Raw genomic sequence first — 24,371 nt, 5'->3', positions numbered from 1 at the left:
CAGGTCAGGGTGGAGGTGTGTGTGTGTAGGGTCAGTACAGGTCAGGGTGGAGGTGTGTGTAGGATCAGTACAGGTCAGGGTGGAGGTGTGAGTGTGTGTAGGGTCAGTACAGGTCAGGGTGGAGGTGTGTGTGTGTAGGGTCAGTACAGATCTGGGTGGAGGTGTGTGTGTGTGTGTTGGGTCAGTACAGGTCAGGGTGGAGGTGTGAGTGTGTGTAGGGTCAGTACAGGTCAGGGTGGAGGTGTGTGTGCAGGGTCAGTACAGGTCAGGGTGGAGGTGTGAGTGTGTGTAGGGTCAGTACAGTTCAGGGTGGAGGTGTGTGTGCAGGGTCAGTACAGGTCAGGGTGGAGGTGTGTGTGCAGGGTCAGTACAGGTCAGGGTGGAGGTGTGAGTGTGTGTAGGGTCAGGGTGGAGGTCTGTGATCAGTACAGGTCAGGGTGGAGGATAGTAGATGATTACAGCTCCCAGTATTTCAGAGAGGAGTGACCTCTGACCTGGAAGAAGGTCATGGTGGAACCTCCATGGATGGTCCCGTACTCGATGTTGGTTTGATCGGCGAGGTCGTCCGCGGATTCGATGGGAACCTCCATGCGCTGAACGGTCAGGAACGCAGCGAGATTGGCCGTGTACGAGGAGATAATAATTAGGGTGAAGGCCCACCTGAGAGAGAGAAATGTGGGCTGACACGGGCGACACAGGGGGATGGGGCCCGACTGTCACTGTGTCACTCTGCGAGGGGGACCTGTCACTGTGTCACTCTGCGAGGGGGACCTGTCACTGTATCACTGTGCGAGGGGAACCGGTCACTGCGTCACTCTGCGAGGGGAACCTATCACTGTGTCATTCTGCGAGGGGTACCTGTCACTGTGTCACTTTGCGAGGGGGACCAGTCACTGCGTCACTCTGCAAGGGGGACCTGTCACTGTGTCATCCTGCGAGGACCTGTCACTGTGTCATTCTGCGAGGGGGACCTGTCACTGCGTCACTCTGCGAGGGGGACCTGTCACTGTGTCACTCTGCAAGGGCCTGTCACTGTGTCACTCTGCGAGGGGGATCTGTCACTGTGTCACTCTGCGAGGGGGACATGTCACTGTGTCACTCTACGAGGGGGACCTGTCACTGTGTCACTTTGCGAGGGGGACCTATCACTGTGTCACTCTGCGAGGGCCTGTCACTGTGTCACTCTGCGAGGGGGATCTGTCACTGTGTCACTCTGCGAGGGGGACATGTCACTGTGTCACTCTGCGAGGGTATCCTGTCACTGTGTCACTCTGCGAGGGCCTGTCACTGTGTCACTCTGCGAGGGGGATCTGTCACTGTGTCACTCTGCGAGGGGGACATGTCACTGTGTCACTCTGCGACGGGGATCTGTCACTGTGTCACTCTGCGAGGGGGACCTGTCACTGCATCACTCTGCGAGGGGAACCTGTCACTGCGTCACTCTGCGAGGGGGACCTGTCACTGTGTCACTCTGCGAGGGGGACCTGTCACTGTATCACTGTGCGAGGGGAACCGGTCACTGTGTCACTCTGCGAGGGACCTGTCACTGTGTCACTCTGCCACTCTGCGAGGGGGATCTGTCACTGTGTCACTCTGCGAGGGGGACCTGTCACTGTGTCACTCTGCGAGGGTATCCTGTCACTGTGTCTCTCTGCGAGGGCCTGTCACTGTGTCACTCTGCGAGGGGGATCTGTCACTGTGTCACTCTGCGAGGGGGACATGTCACTGTATCACTCTGCAAGGGGGACCTGTCACTGTGTCGCTCTGCGAGGGGGACCTATCAGTGTGTCACTCTGCGAGGGGGACCTGTCACTATGTCACTCTGCGAGGGGGACCGGTCACTGTGTCACTCTGCGAGGGGGACCGGTCACTGTGTCACTCTGCGTGGGGGATCTGTCACTGTGTCACTCTGCGAGGGGGACATGTCACTGTGTCACTCTGCGAGGGTATCCTGTCACTGTGTCATTCTGCGAGGGCCTGTCACTGTGTCACTCTGCGAGGGGGATCTGTCACTGTGTCACTCTGCGAGGGGGACCTGTCACTGTGTCACTCTGCGAGGGGGATCTGTCACTGCGTCACTCTGCGAGGAGGACCTATCACTGTGTCACTCTGCGAGGGGGACCTGTCACTGTGTCACTCTGCGAGGGGGACCTGTCACTGCGTCACTCTGCGAGGGGGACCTGTCACTGTGTCACTCTGCGAGGGGAACCTGTCACTGCGTCACTCTGCGAGGGGAACCTGTCACTGTGTCACTCTGCGAGGGGGACCTGTCACTGTGTCACTCTGCGAGGAGGACCAGTCACTGCGTCACTCTGCGAGGGGGACCTGTCACTGTGTCACTCTGCGAGGGGGACCTGTCACTGTGTCACTCTGCGAGGGAGACCTGTCACTGTGTCACTTTGCGAGGACCTGTCACTGTGTCACACTGCGAGGGGGACATGTCACTGTGTCACTCTGCGAGGACCTGTCACTGTGTCACTCTGCGAGGGGGACCTGTCACTGTAAAACTCTGCGAGGAGGACCTGTCATTGTGTCACTCTGCGAGGGGGACCTGTCACTGTGTCACTCTGCGAGGACCTGTCACTGTGTCACTCTGCGAGGGGGACATGTCACTGTGTCACTCTGAGGGGGGGACCTGTCACTGTGTCACTCTGCGAGGACATGTCACTGTGTCACTCTGCGTGGGGGATCTGTCACTGTGTCACTCTGCGAGGGGGACATGTCACTGTGTCACTCTGCGAGGGTATCCTGTCACTGTGTCTTTCTGCGAGGGCCTGTCACTGTGTCACTCTGCGAGGGGGATCTGTCACTGTGTCACTCTGCGAGGGGGAACTGTCACTGCGTCACTCTGCGAGGAGGACCTGTCACTGTGTCACTCTGCGAGGGGGACCTGTCACTGTGTCACTCTGCGAGGGGGACCTGTCACTGTGTCACTCTGCGAGGGGGACCTGTCACTGTGTCACTCTGCGAGGGGAACCTGTCACTGCGTCACTCTGCGAGGGGGACCTGTCACTGTGTCACTCTGCGAGGGGGACCTGTCACTGTGTCACTCTGCGAGGAGGACCAGTCACTGCGTCACTCTGCGAGGGGGACCTGTCACTGTGTCACTCTGCGAGGGGGACCTGTCACTGTGTCACTCTGCGAGGGGGACCTGTCACTGTGTCACTTTGCGAGGGGGACCTGTCACTGTGTCACTCTGCGAGGGGGACCTGTCACTGTGTCACTCTGCGAGGACCTGTCACTGTGTCACACTGCGAGGGGGACATGTCACTGTGTCACTCTGCGAGGACCTGTCACTGTGTCACTCTGCGAGGGGGACCTGTCACTGTGTCACTCTGCGAGGAGGACCTGTCATTGTGTCACTCTGCGAGGGGGACCTGTCACTGTGTCACTCTGCGAGGACCTGTCACTGTGTCACTCTGCGAGGGGGACATGTCACTGTGTCACTCTGAGGGGGGGACCTGTCACTGTGTCACTCTGCGAGGACATGTCACTGTGTCACTCTGCGAGGACCTGTCACTGTGTCACTCTGCATGGGGGACCTGTCACTGTGTCACTCTGCGAGGATCTGTCACTGTGTCACTCTGCGAGGACCTGTCACTGTGTCACTCTGCAAAGGGTACCTGTCACTGTGTCACTCTGCGAGGGGGACCTGTCACTGTGTCACTCTGCGAGGGGGACCTGTCACTGTGTCACTCTGCGAGGAGGACCTGTCACTGTGTCACTCTGTGAGGGGGACCTGTCACTGTGTCACTCTGCGAGGGGAACCTGTCACTGTGTCACGCTGCGAGGGGGACCTGTCACTGTGTCACTCTGCGAGGGGGACCTGTCACTGTGTCACTCTGCGAGGACCTGTCACTGTGTGACTCTGCAAGGGGGACCTGTCACTGTGTCACTCTGTGAGGGGGACCTGTCACTGTGTCACTCTGCGAGGGGGACCTGTCACTGTGTCACTCTGCGAGGAGGACCTGTCACTGTGTCACTCTGCGAGGGGAACCTGTCACTGTGTCATTCTGCGAGGGGGACCTGTCACTGTGTCACTCTGCGAGGGGGACCTGTCACTGTGTCACTCTGCGAGGGGGACCTGTCACTGTGTCACTCTGCGAGGGGAACCTGTCACTGCGTCACTCTGCGAGGGGTACCTGTCACTGTGTCACTCTGCGAGGGGGACCTGTCACTGTGTCACTCTGCGAGGAGGACCAGTCACTGCGTCACTCTGCGAGGGGGACCTGTCACTGTGTCACTCTGCGAGGGGGACCTGTCACTGTGTCACTCTGCGAGGGGGACCTGTCACTGTGTCACTTTGCGAGGGGGACCTGTCACTGTGTCACTCTGCGAGGGGGACCTGTCACTGTGTCACTCTGCGAGGACCTGTCACTGTGTCACACTGCGAGGGGGACATGTCACTGTGTCACTCTGCGAGGACCTGTCACTGTGTCACTCTGCGAGGGGGACCTGTCACTGTAAAACTCTGCGAGGGGAACCTGTCACTGTGTCACTCTGCGAGGGGGACCTGTCACTGTGTCACTCTGCGAGGACCTATCACTGTGTCACTCTGCGAGGACCTGTCACTGTGTCACTCTGCGAGGGGAACCTGTCACTGTGTCACTCTGCGAGGGGAACCTGTCATTGTGTCACTCTGCGAGGGGGACCTGTCACTGTGTCACTCTGCGAGGACCTGTCACTGTGTCACTCTGCGAGGGGGACATGTCACTGTGTCACTCGGAGGGGGGGACCTGTCACTGTGTCACTCTGCGAGGACATGTCACTGTGTCACTCTGCGAGGACCTGTCACTGTGTCACTCTGCATAGGGGACCTGTCACTGTGTCACTCTGCGAGGATCTGTCACTGTGTCACTCTGCGAGGACCTGTCACTGTGTCACTCTGCGAAGGGTACCTGTCACTGTGTCACTCTGCGAGGGGGACCTGTCACTGTGTCACTCTGCGAGGGGGACCTGTCACTGTGTCACTCTGCGAGGAGGACCTGTCACTGTGTCACTCTGTGAGGGGGACCTGTCACTGTGTCACTCTGCGAGGGGAACCTGTCACTGTGTCACGCTGCGAGGGGGACCTGTCACTGTGTCACTCTGCGAGGGGGACCTGTCACTGTGTCACTCTGCGAGGACCTGTCACTGTGTGACTCTGCAAGGGGGACCTGTCACTGTGTCACTCTGTGAAGGGGACCTGTCACTGTGTCACTCTGCGAGGGGAACCTGTCACTGTGTCATTCTGCGAGGGGGGCCTGTCACTGTGTCACTCTGCGAGGGGGACATGTCACTGTGTCACTCTGCGAGGGAAACCTGTCACTGTGTCACTCTGCGAGGGGGACCTGTCACTGTGTCACTCTGCGAGGGGAACCTGTCACTGTGTCACTCTGCGAGGAGGGCCTGTCACTGTGTCACTCTGCGAGGGAGACCTGTCACTGTGTCACTCTGCAAGGGCCTGTCACTGTGTCACTCTGCGATGGGGACCTGTCACTGTGTCTCTCTGTGAGGGGGACCTGTCACTGTGTCACACTGCGAGGGGAACCTGTCACTGTGTCACTCTGCGAGGGGGACCTGTCACTGTGTCACTCTGCGAGGGGGACATGTCACTGTGTCACTCTGCGAGGGGGACCTGTCACTGTGTCACTGCGAGGGGGACCTGTCACTGTGTCACTCTGCGAGGGGAACCTGTCACTGTGTCACTCTGCCAGGGGGACCTGTCACTGTGTCACTCTGCGAGGGGGACCTGTCACTGTGTCACTCTGCGAGGGGGACCTGTCACTGTGTCACTCTGCGAGGTAGACCTGTCACTGTGTCATTCTGCGAGGGGGACCTGTCACTGTGTCACTCTGCGAGGGGTACCTGTCACTGTGTCACTCTGCGAGGGGGACCTGTCACTGTGTCACTCTGCGAGGGGGACCTGTCACTGTGTCACTCTGCGAGGGGGACCTGTCACTGTGTCACTCTGCGAGGGGGACCGGTCACTGTGTCACTCTGCGAGGGGAACCTGTCACTGTGTCACTCTGCGAGGGGGACCTGTCACTGTGTCACTCTGCGAGGGGGACCTGTTACTGTGTCACTCTGTGAGGGGGACCTGTCACTGTGTCACTCTGCGAGGGGGACCTGTCACTGTGTCATTCTGCGAGGGGGACCTGTCACTGTGTCACTCTGCGAGGGGGACCTGTCACTGTGTCACTCTGCGAGGGGAACCTGTCACTGTGTCACTCTGCGAGGGGGACCTGTCACTGTGTCACTCTGCGAGGGGGACCTGTCACTGTGTTACTCTGCGAGGGGGACCTGTCACTGTGTCACTCTGCGAGGGGGACCGGTCACTGTGTCACTCTGCGAGGGGGATCTGTCACTGTGTCACTCTGCGAGGGGGACCTGTCACTGTGTCACTCTGCGAGGGGGACCTGTCACTGTGTCACTCTGCGAGGGGGACCTGTCACTGTGTCATTCTGCGAGGGGGACCTGTCACTGTGTCACTCTGCGAGGGGGACCTGTCACTGTGTCACTCTGCGAGGGGAACCTGTCACTGTGTCACTCTGCGAGGGGGACCTGTCACTGTGTCACTCTGCGAGGGGGACCTGTCACTGTGTCACTCTGCGAGGGGGACCTGTCACTGTGTCACTCTGCGAGGGGGACCGGTCACTGTGTCACTCTGCGAGGGGGATCTGTCACTGTGTCACTCTGCGAGGGGGACCTGTCACTGTGTCACTCTGCGAGGGGGACCTGTCACTGTGTCACTCTGCGAGGGGGACCTGTCACTGTCACTCTGCGAGGGGAACCTGTCACTGTGTCACTCTGCGAGGGGGACCTGTCACTGTGTCACTCTGCGAGGGGAACCTGTCACTGTGTCACTCTGCGAGGGGGACCTGTCAGTGTGTCACTCTACGAGGGGGACCTGTCACTGTGTCACTCTGCGAGAGGGACCTGTCACTGTGTCACTCTGCGAGGGTATCCTGTCACTGTGTCACTCTGCGAGGGGGACCTCTCACTGTGTCACTCTGCGAGGGGAACCTGTCACTGTGTCACTCTGCGAGGGGGACCTCTCACTGTGTCACTCTGCGAGGGGGACCTGTCACTGTGTCACTCTGCGAGGGGGACCTGTCACTGTGTCACTCTGCGAGGGGGACCTGTCACTCTGTCACTCTGCAAGGGCCTGTCACTGTGTCACTCTGCGAGAACCTGTCACTGTGTCACTCTGCGAGGGGGACCTGTCACTATGTCACTCTGCGAGGGGGACATGTCACAGTGGGTTACCCTTCCCCCCCCCCCCTTCTCAGTGGAGCAGATTATACCATGCATAGGGGCTCAGCCTCGGGGGGGAGGGGAGGGGAAGAGACGAGGAGTGCGGGTTATACCATTCATAGGGGCTCACCCTTCCCACGCCCCTAAACCCTCGGTGGGTTATCATCACCCTCTGCCCCCCTGTCTCAGTGGGTTACGCATCCCCCTCCCCTCTGTGTGTTACCCTTCCCCCTCCACCCCTCCCCCTCTCAGTGGGTTACCCTTCCCCCCCTCTCAGTTGGTTATTACCCTCTCCCCCCCTGTCTCAGTGGGTTAACCCTTTCCCCCCTGTTGGGTGGTACATACCAGACTCCACTCACGCATCGCGTGGACAGCGCCCGGGGCATGACCTCTGACCCCTGCTGCATGAACCCTCCCACAGGGAACCACAGGCTGTTCCCCAGCGTGTACTGGTTCTCCAAAACGTGATGCCGCTCGCGCAGGCAAGGGTGCGGGTTATACCATTCATAGGGGCTCAGCCTGGGGGGGAGAGAGGAGGGGTGCGGGTTATACCATTCATAGGGGCTCAGCCTGGGGGGGAGAGAGGAGGGGTGCGGGTTATACCATTCATAGGGGCTCAGCCTGGGGGGGAGAGAGGAGAGGTGCGGGTTATACCATTCATAGGGGCTCAGCCTGGGGGGGAGAGAGGAGGGGTGCGGGTTATACCATTCATAGGGGCTCAGCCTGGGGGGGAGAGAGGAGGGGTGCGGGTTATACCATTCATAGGGGCTCAGCCTGGGGGGGAGATAGGAGGGGTGCGGGTTATACCATTCATAGGGGCTCAGCCTGGGGGGGAGAGAGGAGGGGTGCGGGTTATACCATTCATAGGGGCTCAGCCTGGGGGGGAGATAGGAGGGGTGCGGGTTATACCATTCATAGGGGCTCAGCCTGGGGGGGAGATAGGAGGGGTGCGGGATATACCATTCATAGGGGCTCAGCCTGGGGGGAGAGAGGAGGGGTGCGGGTTATACCATTCATAGGGGCTCAGCCTGGGGGGGGAGAGAGGAGGGGTGCGGGTTATACCATTCATAGGGGCTCAGCCTGGGGGGAGAGAGGAGGGGTGCGGGTTATACCATTCATAGGGGCTCAGCCTGGGGGGGGAGAGAGGAGGGGTGCGGGATATACCATTCATAGGGGCTCAGCCTGGGGGGAGAGAGGAGGGGTGCGGGTTATACCATTCATAGGGGCTCAGCCTGGGGGGGAGAGAGGAGGGGTGCGGGTTATACCATTCATAGGGGCTCAGCCTGGGGGGGAGAGAAAAGGGGTGCGGGTTATACCATTCATAGGGGCTCAGCCTGGGGGGGAGAGAGGAGGGATGCGGGTTATACCATTCATAGGGGCTCAGCCTGGGGGGGAGAGAGGAGGGGTGCGGGTTATACCATTCATAGGGGCTCAGCCTGGGGGGGGGGGGGAGGAGGGGTGCGGGTTATACCATTCATAGGGGCTCAGCCTGGGGGGGAGAGAGGAGGGGTGCGGGTTATACCATTCATAGGGGCTCAGCCTGGGGGGGGAAAGAGGAGGTGTGCGGGTTATACCATTCGTAGGGGCTCAGCCTGGGGGGGAGAGAGGAGGGGTGCGGGTTATACCATTCATAGGGGCTCAGCCTGGGGGGAAGAGAGGAGGGGTGCGGGTTATACCATTCATAGGGGCTCAGCCTGGGGGGGAGAGAGGAGGGTGCGGGTTATACCATTCATAGGGGCTCAGCCTGGGGGGGAGAGAGGAGGGGTGCGGGTTATACCATTCATAGGAGTTCAGCCTGGGGGGGAGTGAGGAGGGGTGCGGGTTATACCATTCATAGGGGCTCAGCCTGGGGGGGAGAGAGGAGGGGTGCGGGTTATACCATTCATAGGGGCTCAGCCAGGGGGGGAGATAGGAGGGGTGCGGGTTATACCATTCATAGGGGCTCAGCCTGGGGGGGAGAGAGGAGGGGTGCGGGTTATACCATTCATAGGGGCTCAGCCTGGGGAGGAGAGAGGAGGGGTGCGGGTTATACCATTCATAGGGGCTCAGCCTGGGGGGGAGAGAGGAGGGGTGCAGGTTATACCGTTCATAGGGGCTCAGCCTGGGGTGGAGAGAGGAGGGGTGCGGGTTATACCATTCATAGGGGCTCAGCCTGGGGGGGAGAGAGGAGGGGTGCGGGTTATACCATTCATAGGGGCTCAGCCTGGGGGGGAGAGAGGAGGGGTGCGGGTTATACCATTCATAGGGGCTCAGCCTGGGGGGGAGAGAGGAGAGGTGCGGGTTATACCATTCATAGGGGCTCAGCCTGGGGGGGAGAGAGAGGAGGGGAGCGGGTTATACCATTCATAGGGGCTCAGCCTGGGGGGGGAGAGAGGAGGGGAGCGGGTTATACCATTCATAGGGGCTCAGCCTGGGGGGGGAGAGAGGAGGGGTGCGGGTTATACCATTCATAGGGGCTCAGCCTGGGGGGGAGAGAGGAGGGGTGCGGGTTATACCATTCATAGGGGCTCAGCCTGGGGGGGAGAGAGGAGGGGTGCGGGTTATACCATTCATAGGGGCTCAGCCTGGGGGGAGAGAGGAGGGGTGCGGGTTATACCATTCATAGGGGCTCAGCCTGGGGGGCAGAGAGGAGGGGTGTGGGTTATACCATTCATAGGGGCTCAGCCTGGGGGGGAGAGAGGAGGGGTGCGGGTTATACCATTCATAGGGGCTCAGCCTGGGGGGGAGAGAGGAGGGGTGCGGGTTATACCATTCATAGGGGCTCAGCCTGGGGCGGGGGAGAGGAGGGGTGCGGGTTATACCATTCATAGGGGCTCAGCCTGGGGCGGGGGAGAGGAGGGGTGCGGGTTATACCATTCATAGGGGCTCAGCCTGGGGGGGAGAGAGGAGGGGTGCGGGTTATACCATTCATAGGGGCTCAGCCTGGGGGGGAGAGAGGAGGGGTGCGGGTTATACCATTCATAGGGGCTCAGCCTGGGGAGGAGAGAGGAGGGGTGCGGGTTATACCATTCATAGGGGCTCAGCCTGGGGGGGAGAGAGGAGGGGTGCGGGTTATACCATTCATAGGGGCTCAGCCTGGGGGGGAGAGAGGAGGGGAGCGGGTTATACCATTCATAGGGGCTCAGCCTGGGGGGGGGGAAGAGGAGGGGTGCGGGTTATACCATTCATAGGGGCTCAGCCTGGGGGGGAGAGAGGAGGGGTGCGGGTTATACCATTCATAGGAGCTCAGCCTGGGGGGAGAGAGAGGAGAGGTGCGGGTTATACCATTCATAGGGACTCAGTCTGAGGGGGGGGGGGGAAGAGGAGGGGTGCGGGTTATACCATTCATAGGGGCTCAGCCTGGGGGGGAGAGAGGAGGGGTGCGGGATATACCATTCATAGGGGCTCAGCCTGGGGGGAGAGAGGAGGGGTGCGGGTTATACCATTCATAAGGGCTCAGCCTGGGGGGGAGAGAGGAGGGGTGCGGGTTATACCATTCATAGGGGCTCAGCCTGGGGGGGGGAAGAGGAGGGGTGCGGGTTATACCATTCATAGGGGCTCAGCCTGGGGGGGAGAGAGGAGGGGTGCGGGTTATACCATTCATAGGGGCTCAGCCTGGGGGGGGGAAGAGGAGGGGTGCGGGTTATACCATTCATAGGGGCTCAGCCTGGGGGGGAGAGAGGAGGGGTGCGGGTTATACCATTCATAGGGGCTCAGCCTGGGGGGGGGAAGAGGAGGGGTGCGGGTTATACCATTCATAGGGGCTCAGCCTGGGGGGGAGAGAGGAGGGGTGCGGGTTATACCATTCATAGGGGCTCAGCCTGGGGGGGAGAGAGGAGGGGTGCGGGTTATACCATTCATAGGGGCTCAGCCTGGGGGGGGAGAGAGGAGGGGTGCGGGTTATACCATTCATAGGGGCTCAGCCTGGGGGGAGAGAGGAGGGGTGCGGGTTATACCATTCATAGGGGCTCAGCCTGGGGGGAGAGAGGAGGGGTGCGGGTTATACCATTCATAGGGGCTCAGCCTGGGGGGAGAGAGGAGGGGTGCGGGTTATACCATTCATAGGGGCTCAGCCTGGGGGGGGGGGGAGGAGGGGTGCGGATTATACCATTCATAGGGGCTCAGCCTGGGGGGGAGAGAGGAGGGGTGCGGGTTATACCATTCATAGGGGCTCAGCCTGGGGGGGAGAGAAAAGGGGTGCGGGTTATACCATTCATAGGGGCTCAGCCTGGGGGGGAGAGAGGAGGGGTGCGGGTTATACCATTCATAGGGGCTCAGCCTGGGGGGGGAGAGAGGAGGGGTGCGGGTTATACCATTCATAGGGACTCAGCCTGAGGGGGAGGGGAAGAGGAGGGGTGCGGGTTATACCATTCATAGGGGCTCAGCCTGGGGGGGAGAGAGGAGGGGTGCGGGATATACCATTCATAGGGGCTCAGCCTGGGGGGGAGAGAGGAGGGGTGCGGGTTATACCATTCATAGGGGCTCAGCCTGGGGGGGAGAGAGGAGGGGTGCGGGTTATACCATTCATAGGGGCTCAGCCTGGGGAGGAGAGAGGAGGGGTGCGGGTTATACCATTCATAGGGGCTCAGCCTGGGGGGGAGAGAGGAGGGGTACGGGTTATACCATTCATAGGGGCTCAGCCTGGGGGGGGGGAGAGAGGAGGGGTGCGGGTTATACAATTCATAGGGGCTCAGCCTGGGGGGGAGAGAGGAGGGGTACGGGTTATACCATTCATAGGGGCTCAGCCTGGGGAGGAGAGAGGAGGGGTGCGGGTTATACCATTCATAGGGGCTCAGCCTGGGGGGGAGAGAGGAGGGGTACGGGTTATACCATTCATAGGGGCTCAGCCTGGGGGGGGGGGGAGGAGGGGTGCGGGTTATACAATTCATAGGGGCTCAGCCTGGGGGGGAGAGAGGAGGGGTACGGGTTGTACCATTCATAGGGGCTCAGCCTGGGGGGGGGAAGAGGAGGGGTGCGGGTTATACCATTCATAGGGGCTCAGCCTGGGGAGGAGAGAGGAGGGGTGCGGGTTATACCATTCATAGGGGCTCAGCCTGGGGGGGGGAGAGAGGAGGGGTGCGGGTTATACCATTCATAGGAGCTCAGCCTGGGGGGGGAGAGAGGAGGGGTGTGGGTTATACCGTTCATAGGGGCTCAGCCTGGGGGGGGAGAGAGGAGGAGTGCGGGTTATACCATTCATAGGGGCTCAGCCTGGGGAGGGAGAGAGGAGGGGTGTGGGTTATACCATTCATAGGGGCTCAGCCTGGGGGGGGAGAGAGGAGGGGTGCGGGTTATACCATTCATAGGGGCTCAGCCTGGGGAGGGAGAGAGGAGGGGGTGCGGGTTATACCATTCATAGGGGCTCAGCCTGGGGGGGGGAGAGAGGAAGGGTGCGGGTTATACCATTCATAGGGGCTCAGCCTGGGGGGGAGAGAGGAGGGGTGCGGGTTATACCATTCATAGGGGCTCAGCCTGGGGGGGAGAGAGGAGGGGTGCGGGTTATACCATTCATAGGGGCTCAGCCTGGGGGGGAGAGAGGAGGGGTGCGGGTTATACCATTCATAGGGGCTCAGCCTGGGGGGGAGAGAGGAGGGGTGCGGGTTATACCATTCATAGGGGCTCAGCCTGGGGGGGAGATAGGAGGGGTGCGGGTTATACCATTCATAGGGGCTCAGCCTGGGTGGGAGAGAGGAGGGGTGCGGGTTATACCATTCATAGGGGCTCAGCCTGGGGGGGAGAGAGGAGAGGTGCGGGTTATACCATTCATAGGGGCTCAGCCTGGGGGGAGAGAGGAGGGGTGCGGGTTATACCATTCATAGGGGCTCAGCCTGGTGGGGGAGAGAGGAGGGGTGCAGGTTATATCATTCATAGGGGCTCAGCCTGGGGGGAGAGAGGAGGGGTGCGGGTTATACCATTCATAGGGGCTCAGCCTGGGGAGGAGAGAGGAGGGGTGCGGGTTATACCATTCATAGGGGCTCAGCCTGGGGGGGAGAGAGGAGGGGTGCGGGTTATACCATTCATAGGGGCTCAGCCTGGGGGAGAAGAGAGGAGGGGTGCGGGTTATACCATTCATAGGGGCTCAGCCTTGGGGGGGGGATAGAGGAGGGGTGCGGGTCATACCATTCATAGGTGCTCAGCCTGGGGGGGAGAGAAGAGGTGTGCGGGTTATACCATTCATAGGGGCTCAGCCTGGGGTGGAGAGAGGAGGGGTGCGGGTTATACCATTCATAGGGGCTCAGCCTGGGGGGAGAGAGGAGGGGTGAGGGTTATACCATTCATAGGGGCTCAGCCTGGGGGGGGAGAGAGGAGGGGTGCGGGTTATACCATTCATAGGGGCTCAGCCTGGGGTGGAGAGAGGAGGGGTGCGGGTTATACCATTCATAGGGGCTCAGCCTGGGGGGAGAGAGGAGGGGTGCGGGTTATACCATTCATAGGGGCTCAGCCTGGGGGGGGGGAGAGAGGAGGGGTGCAGGTTATACCATTCATAGGGGCTCAGCCTGGGGGGGGAGAGAGGAGGGGTGCGGGTTATACCATTCATAGGGGCTCAGCCTGGGGGGGGGAGAGGAGGGGTGCGGGTTATACCGTTCATAGGGGCTCAGCCTGGGGGGGAGAGAGGAGGGGTGCGGGTTATACCATTCATAGGGGCTCAGCCTGGGGGGGGGAGAGGAGGGGTGCGGGTTATACCATTCATAGGGGCTCAGCCTGGGGGGGGGAGAGGAGGGGTGCGGGTTATACCATTCATAGGGGCTCAGCCTGGGGGGGAGAGAGGAGGGGTGCGGGTTATACCATTCATAGGGGCTCAGCCTGGGGGGGAGAGAGGAGGGGTGCGGGTTATACCATTCATAGGGGCTCAGCCTGGGGGGGAGAGAGGAGGGTGCGGGTTATACCATTCATAGGGGCTCAGCCTGGGGGGGGGAGAGGAGGGGTGCGGGTTATACCATTCATAGGGGCTCAGCCTGGGGGGAGAGAGGAGGGGTGCGGGTTATACCATTCATAGGGGCTCAGCCTGGGGGGGGGAGAGGAGGGGTGCGGGTTATACCATTCATAGGGGCTCAGCCTGGGGGGGAGAGAGGAGGGGTGCGGGTTATACCATTCATAGGGGCTCAGCCTGGGGGGGGAGAGAGGAGGGGTGCGGGTTATACCATTCATAGGGGCTCAGCCTGGGGAGGAGAGAGGAGGGGTGCGGGTTATACCATTCATAGGGGCTCAGCCTGGGGGGGAGAGAGGAGGGGTGCGGGTTATACCATTCATAGGGGCTCAACCTGGGCGGGAGATAGGAGGGGTGCGGGTTATACCATTCATAGGGGCTCAGCCTGGGGGGGAGAGAGGAGGGGTGCGGGTTATACCATTCATAGGGGCTCAGCCTGGGCGGGAGATAGGAGGGGTGCGGGTTATACCATTCATAGGGGCTCAGCCTGGGGGGGGGAAGAGGAGGGGTGCGGGTTATACCATTCATAGGGGCTCAGCCTGGGGGGGAGAGAGGAGGGGTGCGGGTTATACCATTCATAGGGGCTCAGCCTGGGAGGGAGAGAGGAGGGGTGCGGGTTATACCATTCATAGGGGCTCAGCCTGGGAGGGAGAGAGGAGGGGTGCGGGTTATACCATTCATAGGGGCTCAGCCTGGGGGGGGGGAGAGGAGGGGTGCGGGTTATACCATTCATAGGGGCTCAGCCTGGGGGGGGGAGAGAGGAGGGGTGCGGGTTATACCATTCATAGGGGCTCAGCCTGGGGGGGGGAGAGAGGAGGGGTGCGGGTTATACCATTCATAGGGGCTCAGCCTGGGGGGGAGAGAGGAGGGGTGCGGGATATACCATTAATAGGGGCTCAGCCTGGGCGGGGGAGAGGAGGGATGCGGGTTATACCATTCATAGGGGCTCAGCCTGGGGGGGGGGGGAGAGGAGGGGTGCGGGTTTTACCATTCATAGGGGCTCAGCCTGGGCGGGGGAGAGAGGAGGGATGCGGGTTATACCATTCATAGGGGCTCAGCCTGGGGGGGAGAGAGGAGGGGTGCGGGTTATACCATTCATAGGGGCTCAGCCTGGGGGGGGGGGAGAGGAGGGATGCGGGTTATACCATTCATAGGGGCTCAGCCTGGGGGGGAGATAGGAGGGGTGCGGGATATACCATTCATAGGGGCTCAGCCTGGCTGGCGAGAAAAAACTGACTAGTACAAGAAAGGTACAATAACATAACAAATAACTCCGGTGCCTGAAACAATACGCGATTATGACCCATGTGGGTTCCGACCATATATCGATGTCCAGTCTCGATGATCTTCAGATAAACCACACGAACCGGCTCACAACATGTGAAGAAAGAACACAAGAAATACCATAGTGTGTAACTGTTACACACTGCGGGCAGAGACAATACTCACAGTAACAGCCTGACACACTAACACTACACCCAGGCCACACCCAATGCGACGCTGGAAAACGGTTTGTTAAAATAATAAAAAGACGTGTGAAGATCACGGGGAAAATGGACAAATGGCTGATCCTCCAACTGGAAAAACTGAAATCCTACTGACGACAAGCAGGATTTCCAAAGCATTAGGGACAGTCTCTATCCAAAGTGGCTGGCTGCAGGCGCCAGTAAGAGGTCCCCCAACGGGGCACTTCTATCAGCGCCGCCCGTGTGGAGGATCAGATGCCTCCTGCGTTAGCCTCGTGGTCCGTAGAGGTGGTAGGAGGTGTCCCTCCAGAGTACTCACGCCGTCACTGACCGTACGGCAGGTCTGATGTTCCCGCACTCTCCTCACAGTACGTGGCGGCCATGCGCATGCGCGCACCCGCGCACAACGCGGAAGTGGTTACTGCTGCTGTTAAACTCACAAACTCAGCTCCAAATCCGCTGCGTATGATCGCAAGTCCCAGGATCAGCTGTGGTGACAACCTTCACCTCTAACCCCACGCGTTTCGTGAAACGTCACTTCCTCAAGGGTTCGTGGTTGGAATTAGCGTGTCTCCCAATGTATACCCACAGAAATTAACTTGTGAGTAAATTAAAGCCTTATCAATTAAAACGAGATATAGTTAACGGCTGACCATGAAGCATACAATAAATAAACAAATAACAAAACATATGCACATAATGCCCAACAGTTAACAATATATACAGTACAATAAATCATGGATGAACAATGAACAATTATTCAATGAGTGGCCCAAGGCCGTTCTAAGTACACCATACAGAATGCATGTATATAGCATATACCAAGACCCCATGCTAGCTGTAATAAAATAATCCCATAGAAAGTTCCATCAAAGACACTGTACAAACAGACATAACACAAAATCTGTCACCAAGCTCCCAAACGGAATATCTCTGCAGATAATTAAAAGATCATTATAAAAGGTCAAAAGGAATGATGCACAAATCTGTTATGCGGGGCTGAGATTTCTCCATTTGTCATATGCTACACCTGGAACATGATACAGCATAACCATGACAAGTGGAATCAGAACCTTCTATTGTATACACTGTATATCAGTCAACTCTCTCTAGCAGGCCCTTAAATATACTCTTAAATATAAGCTAAATCTACAATGGTCAAATAGGCTAAAAAAGCTAAAGGTTTAGAAAAGAGAAAGAGTGGAGAAGGTGTATAGATGGATGGACCTATATGAAGTCCCTAGTTTTCTAAAAAGACTCCTAGGTCGAAATCGATGATGAGCCCATTAGGGGACAAAGTTTTTAACTCATAGATCCAGTAGGCCTCACGTCTAATCAAAACACCCCGAACCCTAGTCCAAATTACCCCAACACAGCAAACAACAATTTATTACACAGCGTAAAGCCAACGACAGTAAGAATACTATAAACCCGTGCAGGAGCCAATCAGCACTAGCAATCACTACTAGATACTCTCAGAGAGAGAGCCAGAGGAGGAGGTGGTACTGTATCAATCACTAACTTCCCAAGGCCTTAAACCAGCCTTCTCTTTATTAGAGTGGAGAGAGGGAGCATATATTCCCAGAGGTGAAAATAACCAAAGTATTAGCCTGTCACGGGAGCTTGTGCAGGGTTATAATATAACACCAAAAATCAATGCGTTCAATCGAATGCGACCACGATATGACACTGTAAATAAAGTTTATTCCTTAGACATAAGGTGAACACACAGGATTGTACAAATAACACACAGAATATGGACTCTTACTTGGGAAGGGGTCAATGAAGTAATCGGGATTCGGATTAGCAATTCATCCGGCATCAGGTGTCATTCAGGTGTAGTAACGAAGACCCTGGGCATAGAGCTGACAATCAGTTATATAGGATTCTGGCTCTATCCCTAACATTGGGTCTCAGACATTGGTTCTCAATTATCTGCACCCAATTATCTTGTGCCAGCTAACGTGGGAAGCACTTTGGTCCCTGCCCCCAGGTAACTGGCACATGCGCACAACCCTCTGGTCAGAGTCCCGGTGGAGGACCTCTTACTGGCGCCTGCAGCCGCCACTTTGGATAGAGACTGTCCCTAATGCTTTTGGAAATCCTGCTTGTCGTCAGTAGGATTTCAGTTTTTCCAGTTGGAGGATCAGCCATTTGTCCATTTTCCCCGTGATCTTCACACGTCTTTTTATTATTTTAACAAACCGTTTTCCAGCGTCGCATTGGGTGTTGCCTGGGTGTTGTGTTAGTGTGTCAGGCTGTTACTGTGAGTATTGTCTCTGCCGCAGTGTGTAACAGTTACACACTATGGTATTTCTTGTGTCCTTTCTTCACATGTTGTGAGCCGGGTCGTGTGGTTTATCTGAAGGTCATCGAGACTGGACATCGATATATGGTCAGAACCCACATGGGTCATAATCGCGTATTGTTTCAGGCACCTGAGTTATTTGTTATATATTAATGGGACTCAGTCTTTTGGGGGTGGGCGGGGGGAGAGAAGGGGAGCTGGTTATACCATTCATAGGGGTTCAGCCTTGGGGGAGACAGAGAGACAGATTATAGATATATAGGTTATACTGTCCCTGTAATTATCCCAGGCCTGGCCAGACAATGCTGTCCCTGTACTTATTCCAAATATTTTGGGGTGAGCAATGGCTGATGTTTTTTGGGGGGCTGAGGGGTGGAAAACAGCACAATGTTTAGGGTTAAAACTGTGTATATTTGGGGTGCGTAAAGCTTATAACGGTGGCCACAGGGCTCGGTATATTTGGGGGGCGCACGGCTCGGTATATTTGGGGGGCGCACGGCTCGGTATATTTGGGGGGCGCACAGCTCGGTATATTTGGGGGCGCACGGCTCGGTATATTTGGGGGTGCACGGCTCGGTATATTTGGGGGCGCACAGCTCGGTATATTTGGGGGCGCACGGCTCAGTATATTTGGGGTGTGCACGGCTCGGTATATTTGGGGGGTGCACGGCTCGGTATATTTGGGGGGTGCACGGCTCGGTATATTTGGGGGGCGCACGGCTCGGTATATTTGGGGGCGCACGGCTCGGTATATTTGAGGGGTGCACGGCTCGGTATATTTGTGGGGCGCACGGCTCGGTATATTTGGGGGCGCAGAGCTCGGTATATTTGGCGGGCGCACGGCTTGGTATATTTGGGGGGCGCACGGCTCTGTATATTTGAGGGGTGCACGGCTCGGTATATTTGGGGGGGTGACCGGCTCGGTATATTTGGGGGGGTGACCGGCTCGGTATATTTGGGGGGGTGACCGGCTCGGTATACATGGGGGGGGGCGCACGGCTCGGTATATTTGGGGGGCGCACGGCTCGGTATATTTGGGGGGCGCACGGCTCGGTATATTTGGGGGGTGCACGGCTCAGTATATTTGGGGGGTGCACTGCTCGGTATATTTGGGGGGCGCACGGCTCGGTATATTTGGGGGGCGCATGGCTCGGTATATTTGGGGGGCGCACGGCTCGGTATATTTGGCGGGCGCACGGCTCGGTATATTTGGGGGGCGCACGGCTCGGTATATTTGGGGGCGCACGGCTCGGTATATTTGGGGGTGCACGGCTCGGTATATTTGGGGGCGCACGGCTCGGTATATTTGGGGGCGCACGGCTCGGTATATTTGGGGGGTGCACAGCTCGGTATATTTGGGGGGCGCATGGCTCGGTATATTTGGGAGGGTGCACGGCTCGGTATATTTGGGGGGTGCACGGCTCGGTATATTTGGGAGGTGCACGGCTCGGTATATTTGGGGGGCGCACGGCTCGGTATATTTGGGGGGGTGACCGGCTCGGTATATTTGGGGGCGCACAGCTCGGTATATTTGGGGGCGCATGGCTCGGTATATTTGGGGGGCGCACGGCTCGGTATATTTGGGGACGCCAAGCTCGGTATATTTGGGGGTGCACAGCTCGGTATATTTGGGGGCGCACGGCTCGGTATATTTGGGGGGTGCACGGCTCGGTATATTTGGGAGGGTGCATGGCTCGGTATATTTGGGGGGTGCACGGCTCGGTATATTTGGGGGCGCACGGCTCGGTATATTTGGGGGCGCACGGCTCGATATATTTGGGGGGGTGCACGGCTCGGTATATTTGGGGGGCGCATGGCTCGGTATATTTGAGAGGGTGCACGGCTCGGTATATTTGGGGGCGCACGGCTCGGTATATTTTGGGGGTGCACGGCTCGGTATATTTGGGGGGTGCACGGCTCGGTATATTTGGGGGGTGCACGGCTCGGTATATTTGGGGGTGCACATCTCGGTATATTTGGGGGGTGCACGGCTTGGTATATTTGGGGGGCGCATGGCTCGGTATATTTGGGGGGTGCACGGCTCGGTATATTTGGGGGGCGCACGGCTCGGTATATTTGGGGGGCGCACGGCTCGGTATATTTGGGGGGCGCATGGCTCGGTATATTTGGGGGGCGCACGGCTCGGTATATTTGGGGGGTGCACGGCTCGGTATATTTGGGGGGTGCACGGCTCGGTATATTTGGGGGGCGCACGGCTCGGTATATTTGGGGGGGTGACTGGCTCGGTATATTTGGGGGCGCACAGCTCGGTATATTTGGGGGGGTGCACGGCTCAGTATATTTGGGGGGCGCACGGCTCGGTATATTTGGGGGGCATACGGCTCGGTATATTTGGGGGGCGCACGGCTCGGTATATTCGGGGGGCGCACGGCTCGGTATATTTGGGGGGCGCATGGCTTGGTATACATGGGGGGGTGCACGGCTCGGTATATTTAGGGGGTGCACGGCTCGGAGATTTGGGGGGTGACTGGCTCGGTATATTTGGGGGGGTGACCGGCTCGGTATATTTGGGGGGCACGGCTCGGTATATTTGGGGGGGTGACCGGCTCGGTATATTTGGGGGGCGCACGGCTCTGTATATTTTGGGGAGCACAGCTCGGTATATTTGGCGGGCACACGGCTCGGTAAATTTGGGGGGCGCCCAGCTCTGTATATTTCGGGGTGCACGGCTGAGGTTACGGGGGGGGGGGCGCACGGCTCGGTATATTTCGGGGTGCACGGCTGAGTTTACGGGGGGGTCATTACCTGGCGGCCAGGAAGAGCACACAGCTAACTGCCAAATACGCCAATAACATGAACAGCCAGACCGCCGGCGAGAAAGGGTCCAGGAAGGAGAAGTACCCCGGCTTCTGACCCTGCGGGGAGAGTATACACAAGCGGGGTTATACAGCGGCTCACACACATTACCATCCCGCTAAGGCTGCGATTATAGTGGCCGCACGCGCCCGAACAAAATGCGTATCTCTATGAGGCAGGACATACCGCGTGCGGCCGCCATTTTTGAAAATACGATACAATTTAGTTTTTTTCGCGTCACATGAGCTATTCAACCAATGAGGGCAAACCGATCACGTGACGTCATTGCCACGCCTCCATGTTGCCTCTCGATCGCCTCCTGCATGTTTCATGCGCGCGCAACTACAATCGCGGCCTAACACGAGGAGTTACGTGGTACATATTCCCTGCGCTGAGGAGAGAGGGTGAAACGTGAGGGGGCGTATACATACAGGAGAGGGGGCGTATACATACAGGAGAGGGGGAGTATACATACAGGAGAGAGGGGGCGTATACATACAGGAGAGGGAGGCATATACAAACAGGAGAGGGGGCGTATACACACAGGAGAGAGGGGGCGTATACATACAGGAGAGGGAGGCATATACAAACAGGAGAGGGGGCGTATACACACAGGAGAGGGGGCGTATACATACAGGAGAGAGGGGGCATATACATACAGGAGAGGGAGGCATATACAAACAGAAGAGGGGGCGTATACACACAGGAGAGGGGGGCGAATACATACAGGAGGGGTGTATACATACAGGAGAGAGGGATCAGTATGAGGGGGGCGTATACATATATAGCCCGGGTCCCCCCTGGTCCCCCGTCTGCCCCTACCTCTGGCTGCAGCTGCGCCTGTTAGGGAGGTTGGGGGAGACTGTGGTGTGGTTGCGGCAGGCGACTCGATTGCCGGAGGTTCCCTTTGCAGGGCGTCGCCATCTTGGATGAGGTCGCACATGCACGAGATGCCACACATGCGCAGTGTACGCGCGCGAGGCGGCCATTACCTAGTGAGGGCTCCACGGGGACTGCAAACCCCATAATGCACAGGGGATCGGGTGCCACAGATAAGCCAATAGGGCTGTGAGGATCCCCCTGCCCCAGATGGATACATTTTGCGCGCTGGGAGCACGCCAGTCAGAGCTGGGACGCGGAAGGGGTAGGGTGTGTAGGTGCAGGGCGTCTGTTACCCCTACACTAGGCCAGAGACCCCCTTCGGCCCTAGCTAGGCCCCGACTCACCTCAGCTTGTGGTTGCTGCAGGGACCGGCCCATCAGTTAGGGACACTGCCCTGTAGTACTAGAGAGAGGGACACAGCCAGAACGTGACGGCGAACTGGTGCTCCGGTGGTCTGGGACCAGACCACCATATTGAGAGACTATATTCAACGGTTATACTATCCACAGGGGAGGTCACCTCACGTGGAGGCGGACGTCGTCGTTGACAACAACCGTCGCTGGATCAGTGGATCCTTTCGTTCTGTTGTGGAGTTACCGGGCGCTGGATCAGTGGATCATATCCTTCTGTTGTGGAGTTACCGGGTGCTGGAGTACCCGGCAGGTACCAACAAGTGCACCAACTGTACACACGTTATTTGTGGGCAGCGCTGTCTCACACACTTGGGTGGGTTGCTACTTGTGGACACTGGGGTGGTTGGGTGCCCAGTACTTTGGGGAATATCCCATTCAGGGTGGACCTTGTGTTGGAGGACAGTGTGAGTGTATGTCCGTGCGTGGCCTAGTTGGTGGGACTGTTACCGCTGTTATTCTATGCATGCAGTAAAACTGTTACTCATACCGGTGTGTTTATTATTGCATGGGGCCCTGTAACGGGGTTATTCCACATATTAGGATCCCGTACAGGTGGAGGCACTGGTACCCAACGGATCGTGCACACCCCAGGCTCCCAGCAGCGGAGGCCCAGGCCTCCTGCGAGCCGCAGGTAAAGTGCCACATACACCGTAGCCGCCATATCTCCTCAATGAGTGAAAAGATCTCCTGGTTTGAGTGACTTCAGGATCATTAGTAGGAAATATGACACAGTTTACTAGGGGAGCGCTGTGGTATTGGCCACCGGGCAAGAGATATGCCCAGAAGATGCCCCACAGGTTATATATCTGCCAGAGACTCTGCCCGCAGGGTGCCCACTCATATACCCTGGGCAAGCATCCCCCAAGGCTACCTCCCCTCCTAGGCCCTCCACAAGGGTCCCCCAGCTGAGCGCGGCCTCCACCTCCTCCTACATCCCCGGGGACTGGAGGACCATAAATATGGCAACCATTACTCCAGCGAGGCCAGACGTACTGCTACCCCGGGTAACCTTCACCCCAAGCGCCCCGCAAGGAGCCATCAGCTGGGCCGGGAGTCCCCCACAGTCACCCTGCCCCCCCCCCCCGCCAACAAGCGAGAAGCTCCATGCTGGCCCCTAGCCCCGGAAATGACAGTCGCTAATCAAGTGGTGGCTCAGTAATAGGAGTGACATTACCGGGATTAGTGGAGGCTCTGACCATGTCTTCGCAAACGCAAAATTATAGGAAGCTCAAGGCCTTCTCCGGGATGACACCCACCCTGTGGGTGAAGAAGGGATTGATTCCTGGAGGGAACACATTCTCAAGGTGCTTGTTGAATGGCCCTGCTCCGAGGCTGTGGAACGGCAGCGGATAATGCAGAGCCTCCTACCTCCAGCATCCACCATGAATAGTATGCAACGTGGTCAGGACGCCGACATCTCGGCCCACAGGATCGTGGATCTACGGAAAAGATGAAGATGAAAGCGTACTGTGATCCAAATATTACGGCCTCAGACAAAAGGACGGGAAGACCTGTCCCTCTACATTCAGCGGATCCAGCTGGTCCTCTGGAAGCAACGGACTCACAACATGATCCCCGCATCCATGGTGGATGAGGACCGTCGCAAACAATTCCTCAGAGGGGCCATCCCCACCCATCACATAGTGATCATGATTAGGTGCTCTCTACTGCAATGACCGCCCCCCCCTACCTTCGAGGACTAGGGATAGTAAAAGGACACGAGTCGTATACGCGCCTACATGCTTCAAAGAAGGACAAAGAGCCCCTCAAGGGTGAATCCAAGGGAGCGTCATCTCCGAAGGCCAAAGACATGTATAGTACTGAGAAGGATCCTCCTCCCAAGTTGCCTACACCCAAAACCATGGCGTCCGGGAGAGAATCCCCCACCTACAGGGCCTGCATGGACCCAAGTGGCACCATCTGCTTCAGCTGTGGCCAGAAGGGTCACTTTTCGTGGGACTGCCCGGAAAGAGAAACAACTCCCACTAGAACGTTCCATCCCCTTGATTTGCAACGTTCAGACCACAGAAACAACTTCCCTGCCCTCAGAGGGCGCACTCGCGCCAAAACCTGACCGATCCTCATTATCGGATGCTTACCGTCGCTTAGGACCGGCTGCCATCGTCCGTGTCCTCGTAGACGGCATATACGCATCGGCTTTGCTGGACACTGGGTCCCAGGTAACCATTGTGTACCGGCCGTTCTATGATAAACATCTGCCCTTGCAGTCGGCCGACAAGATGAAGCTGTGGGGCCTCAGCAATGAGGACTACCCCATTGACGGCGTAGTGCAGGTTCGGCTGGAAATGCCCCAGTTGAACACTGGCAAGTCCCACAACATG

At 58.1% G+C, this 24,371-nt stretch overlaps 1 protein-coding gene across 1 annotated transcript in view; it reads right to left on the bottom strand.

Moving 5' to 3' along the window:
• Positions 1-440: 440 nt before the first annotated feature.
• LOC142484948 (glutamate receptor ionotropic, kainate 5) overlaps positions 441-24,371 on the bottom strand; it is a 100,982-nt gene continuing 77,051 nt past the window's right edge. The window contains exons 12-14 of the mRNA XM_075584202.1: positions 20,684-20,793; positions 7,582-7,755; positions 441-660 (exon numbers count right to left, since the gene is read on the bottom strand). Coding sequence (XP_075440317.1) covers positions 456-660; positions 7,582-7,755; positions 20,684-20,793 — 489 coding nt within the window. The 3' untranslated portion in view covers positions 441-455. The remainder of the gene's footprint in view (positions 661-7,581; positions 7,756-20,683; positions 20,794-24,371) is intronic.

The sequence above is a fragment of the Ascaphus truei genome, unplaced genomic scaffold (genome assembly GCF_040206685.1).
Source record: "Ascaphus truei isolate aAscTru1 unplaced genomic scaffold, aAscTru1.hap1 HAP1_SCAFFOLD_477, whole genome shotgun sequence".
Taxonomy (NCBI): Eukaryota; Metazoa; Chordata; class Amphibia; order Anura; family Ascaphidae; genus Ascaphus; species Ascaphus truei.
Note: the sequence above shows the minus strand (reverse complement) of the source record. Positions and strands in the feature narration are given on the sequence as shown.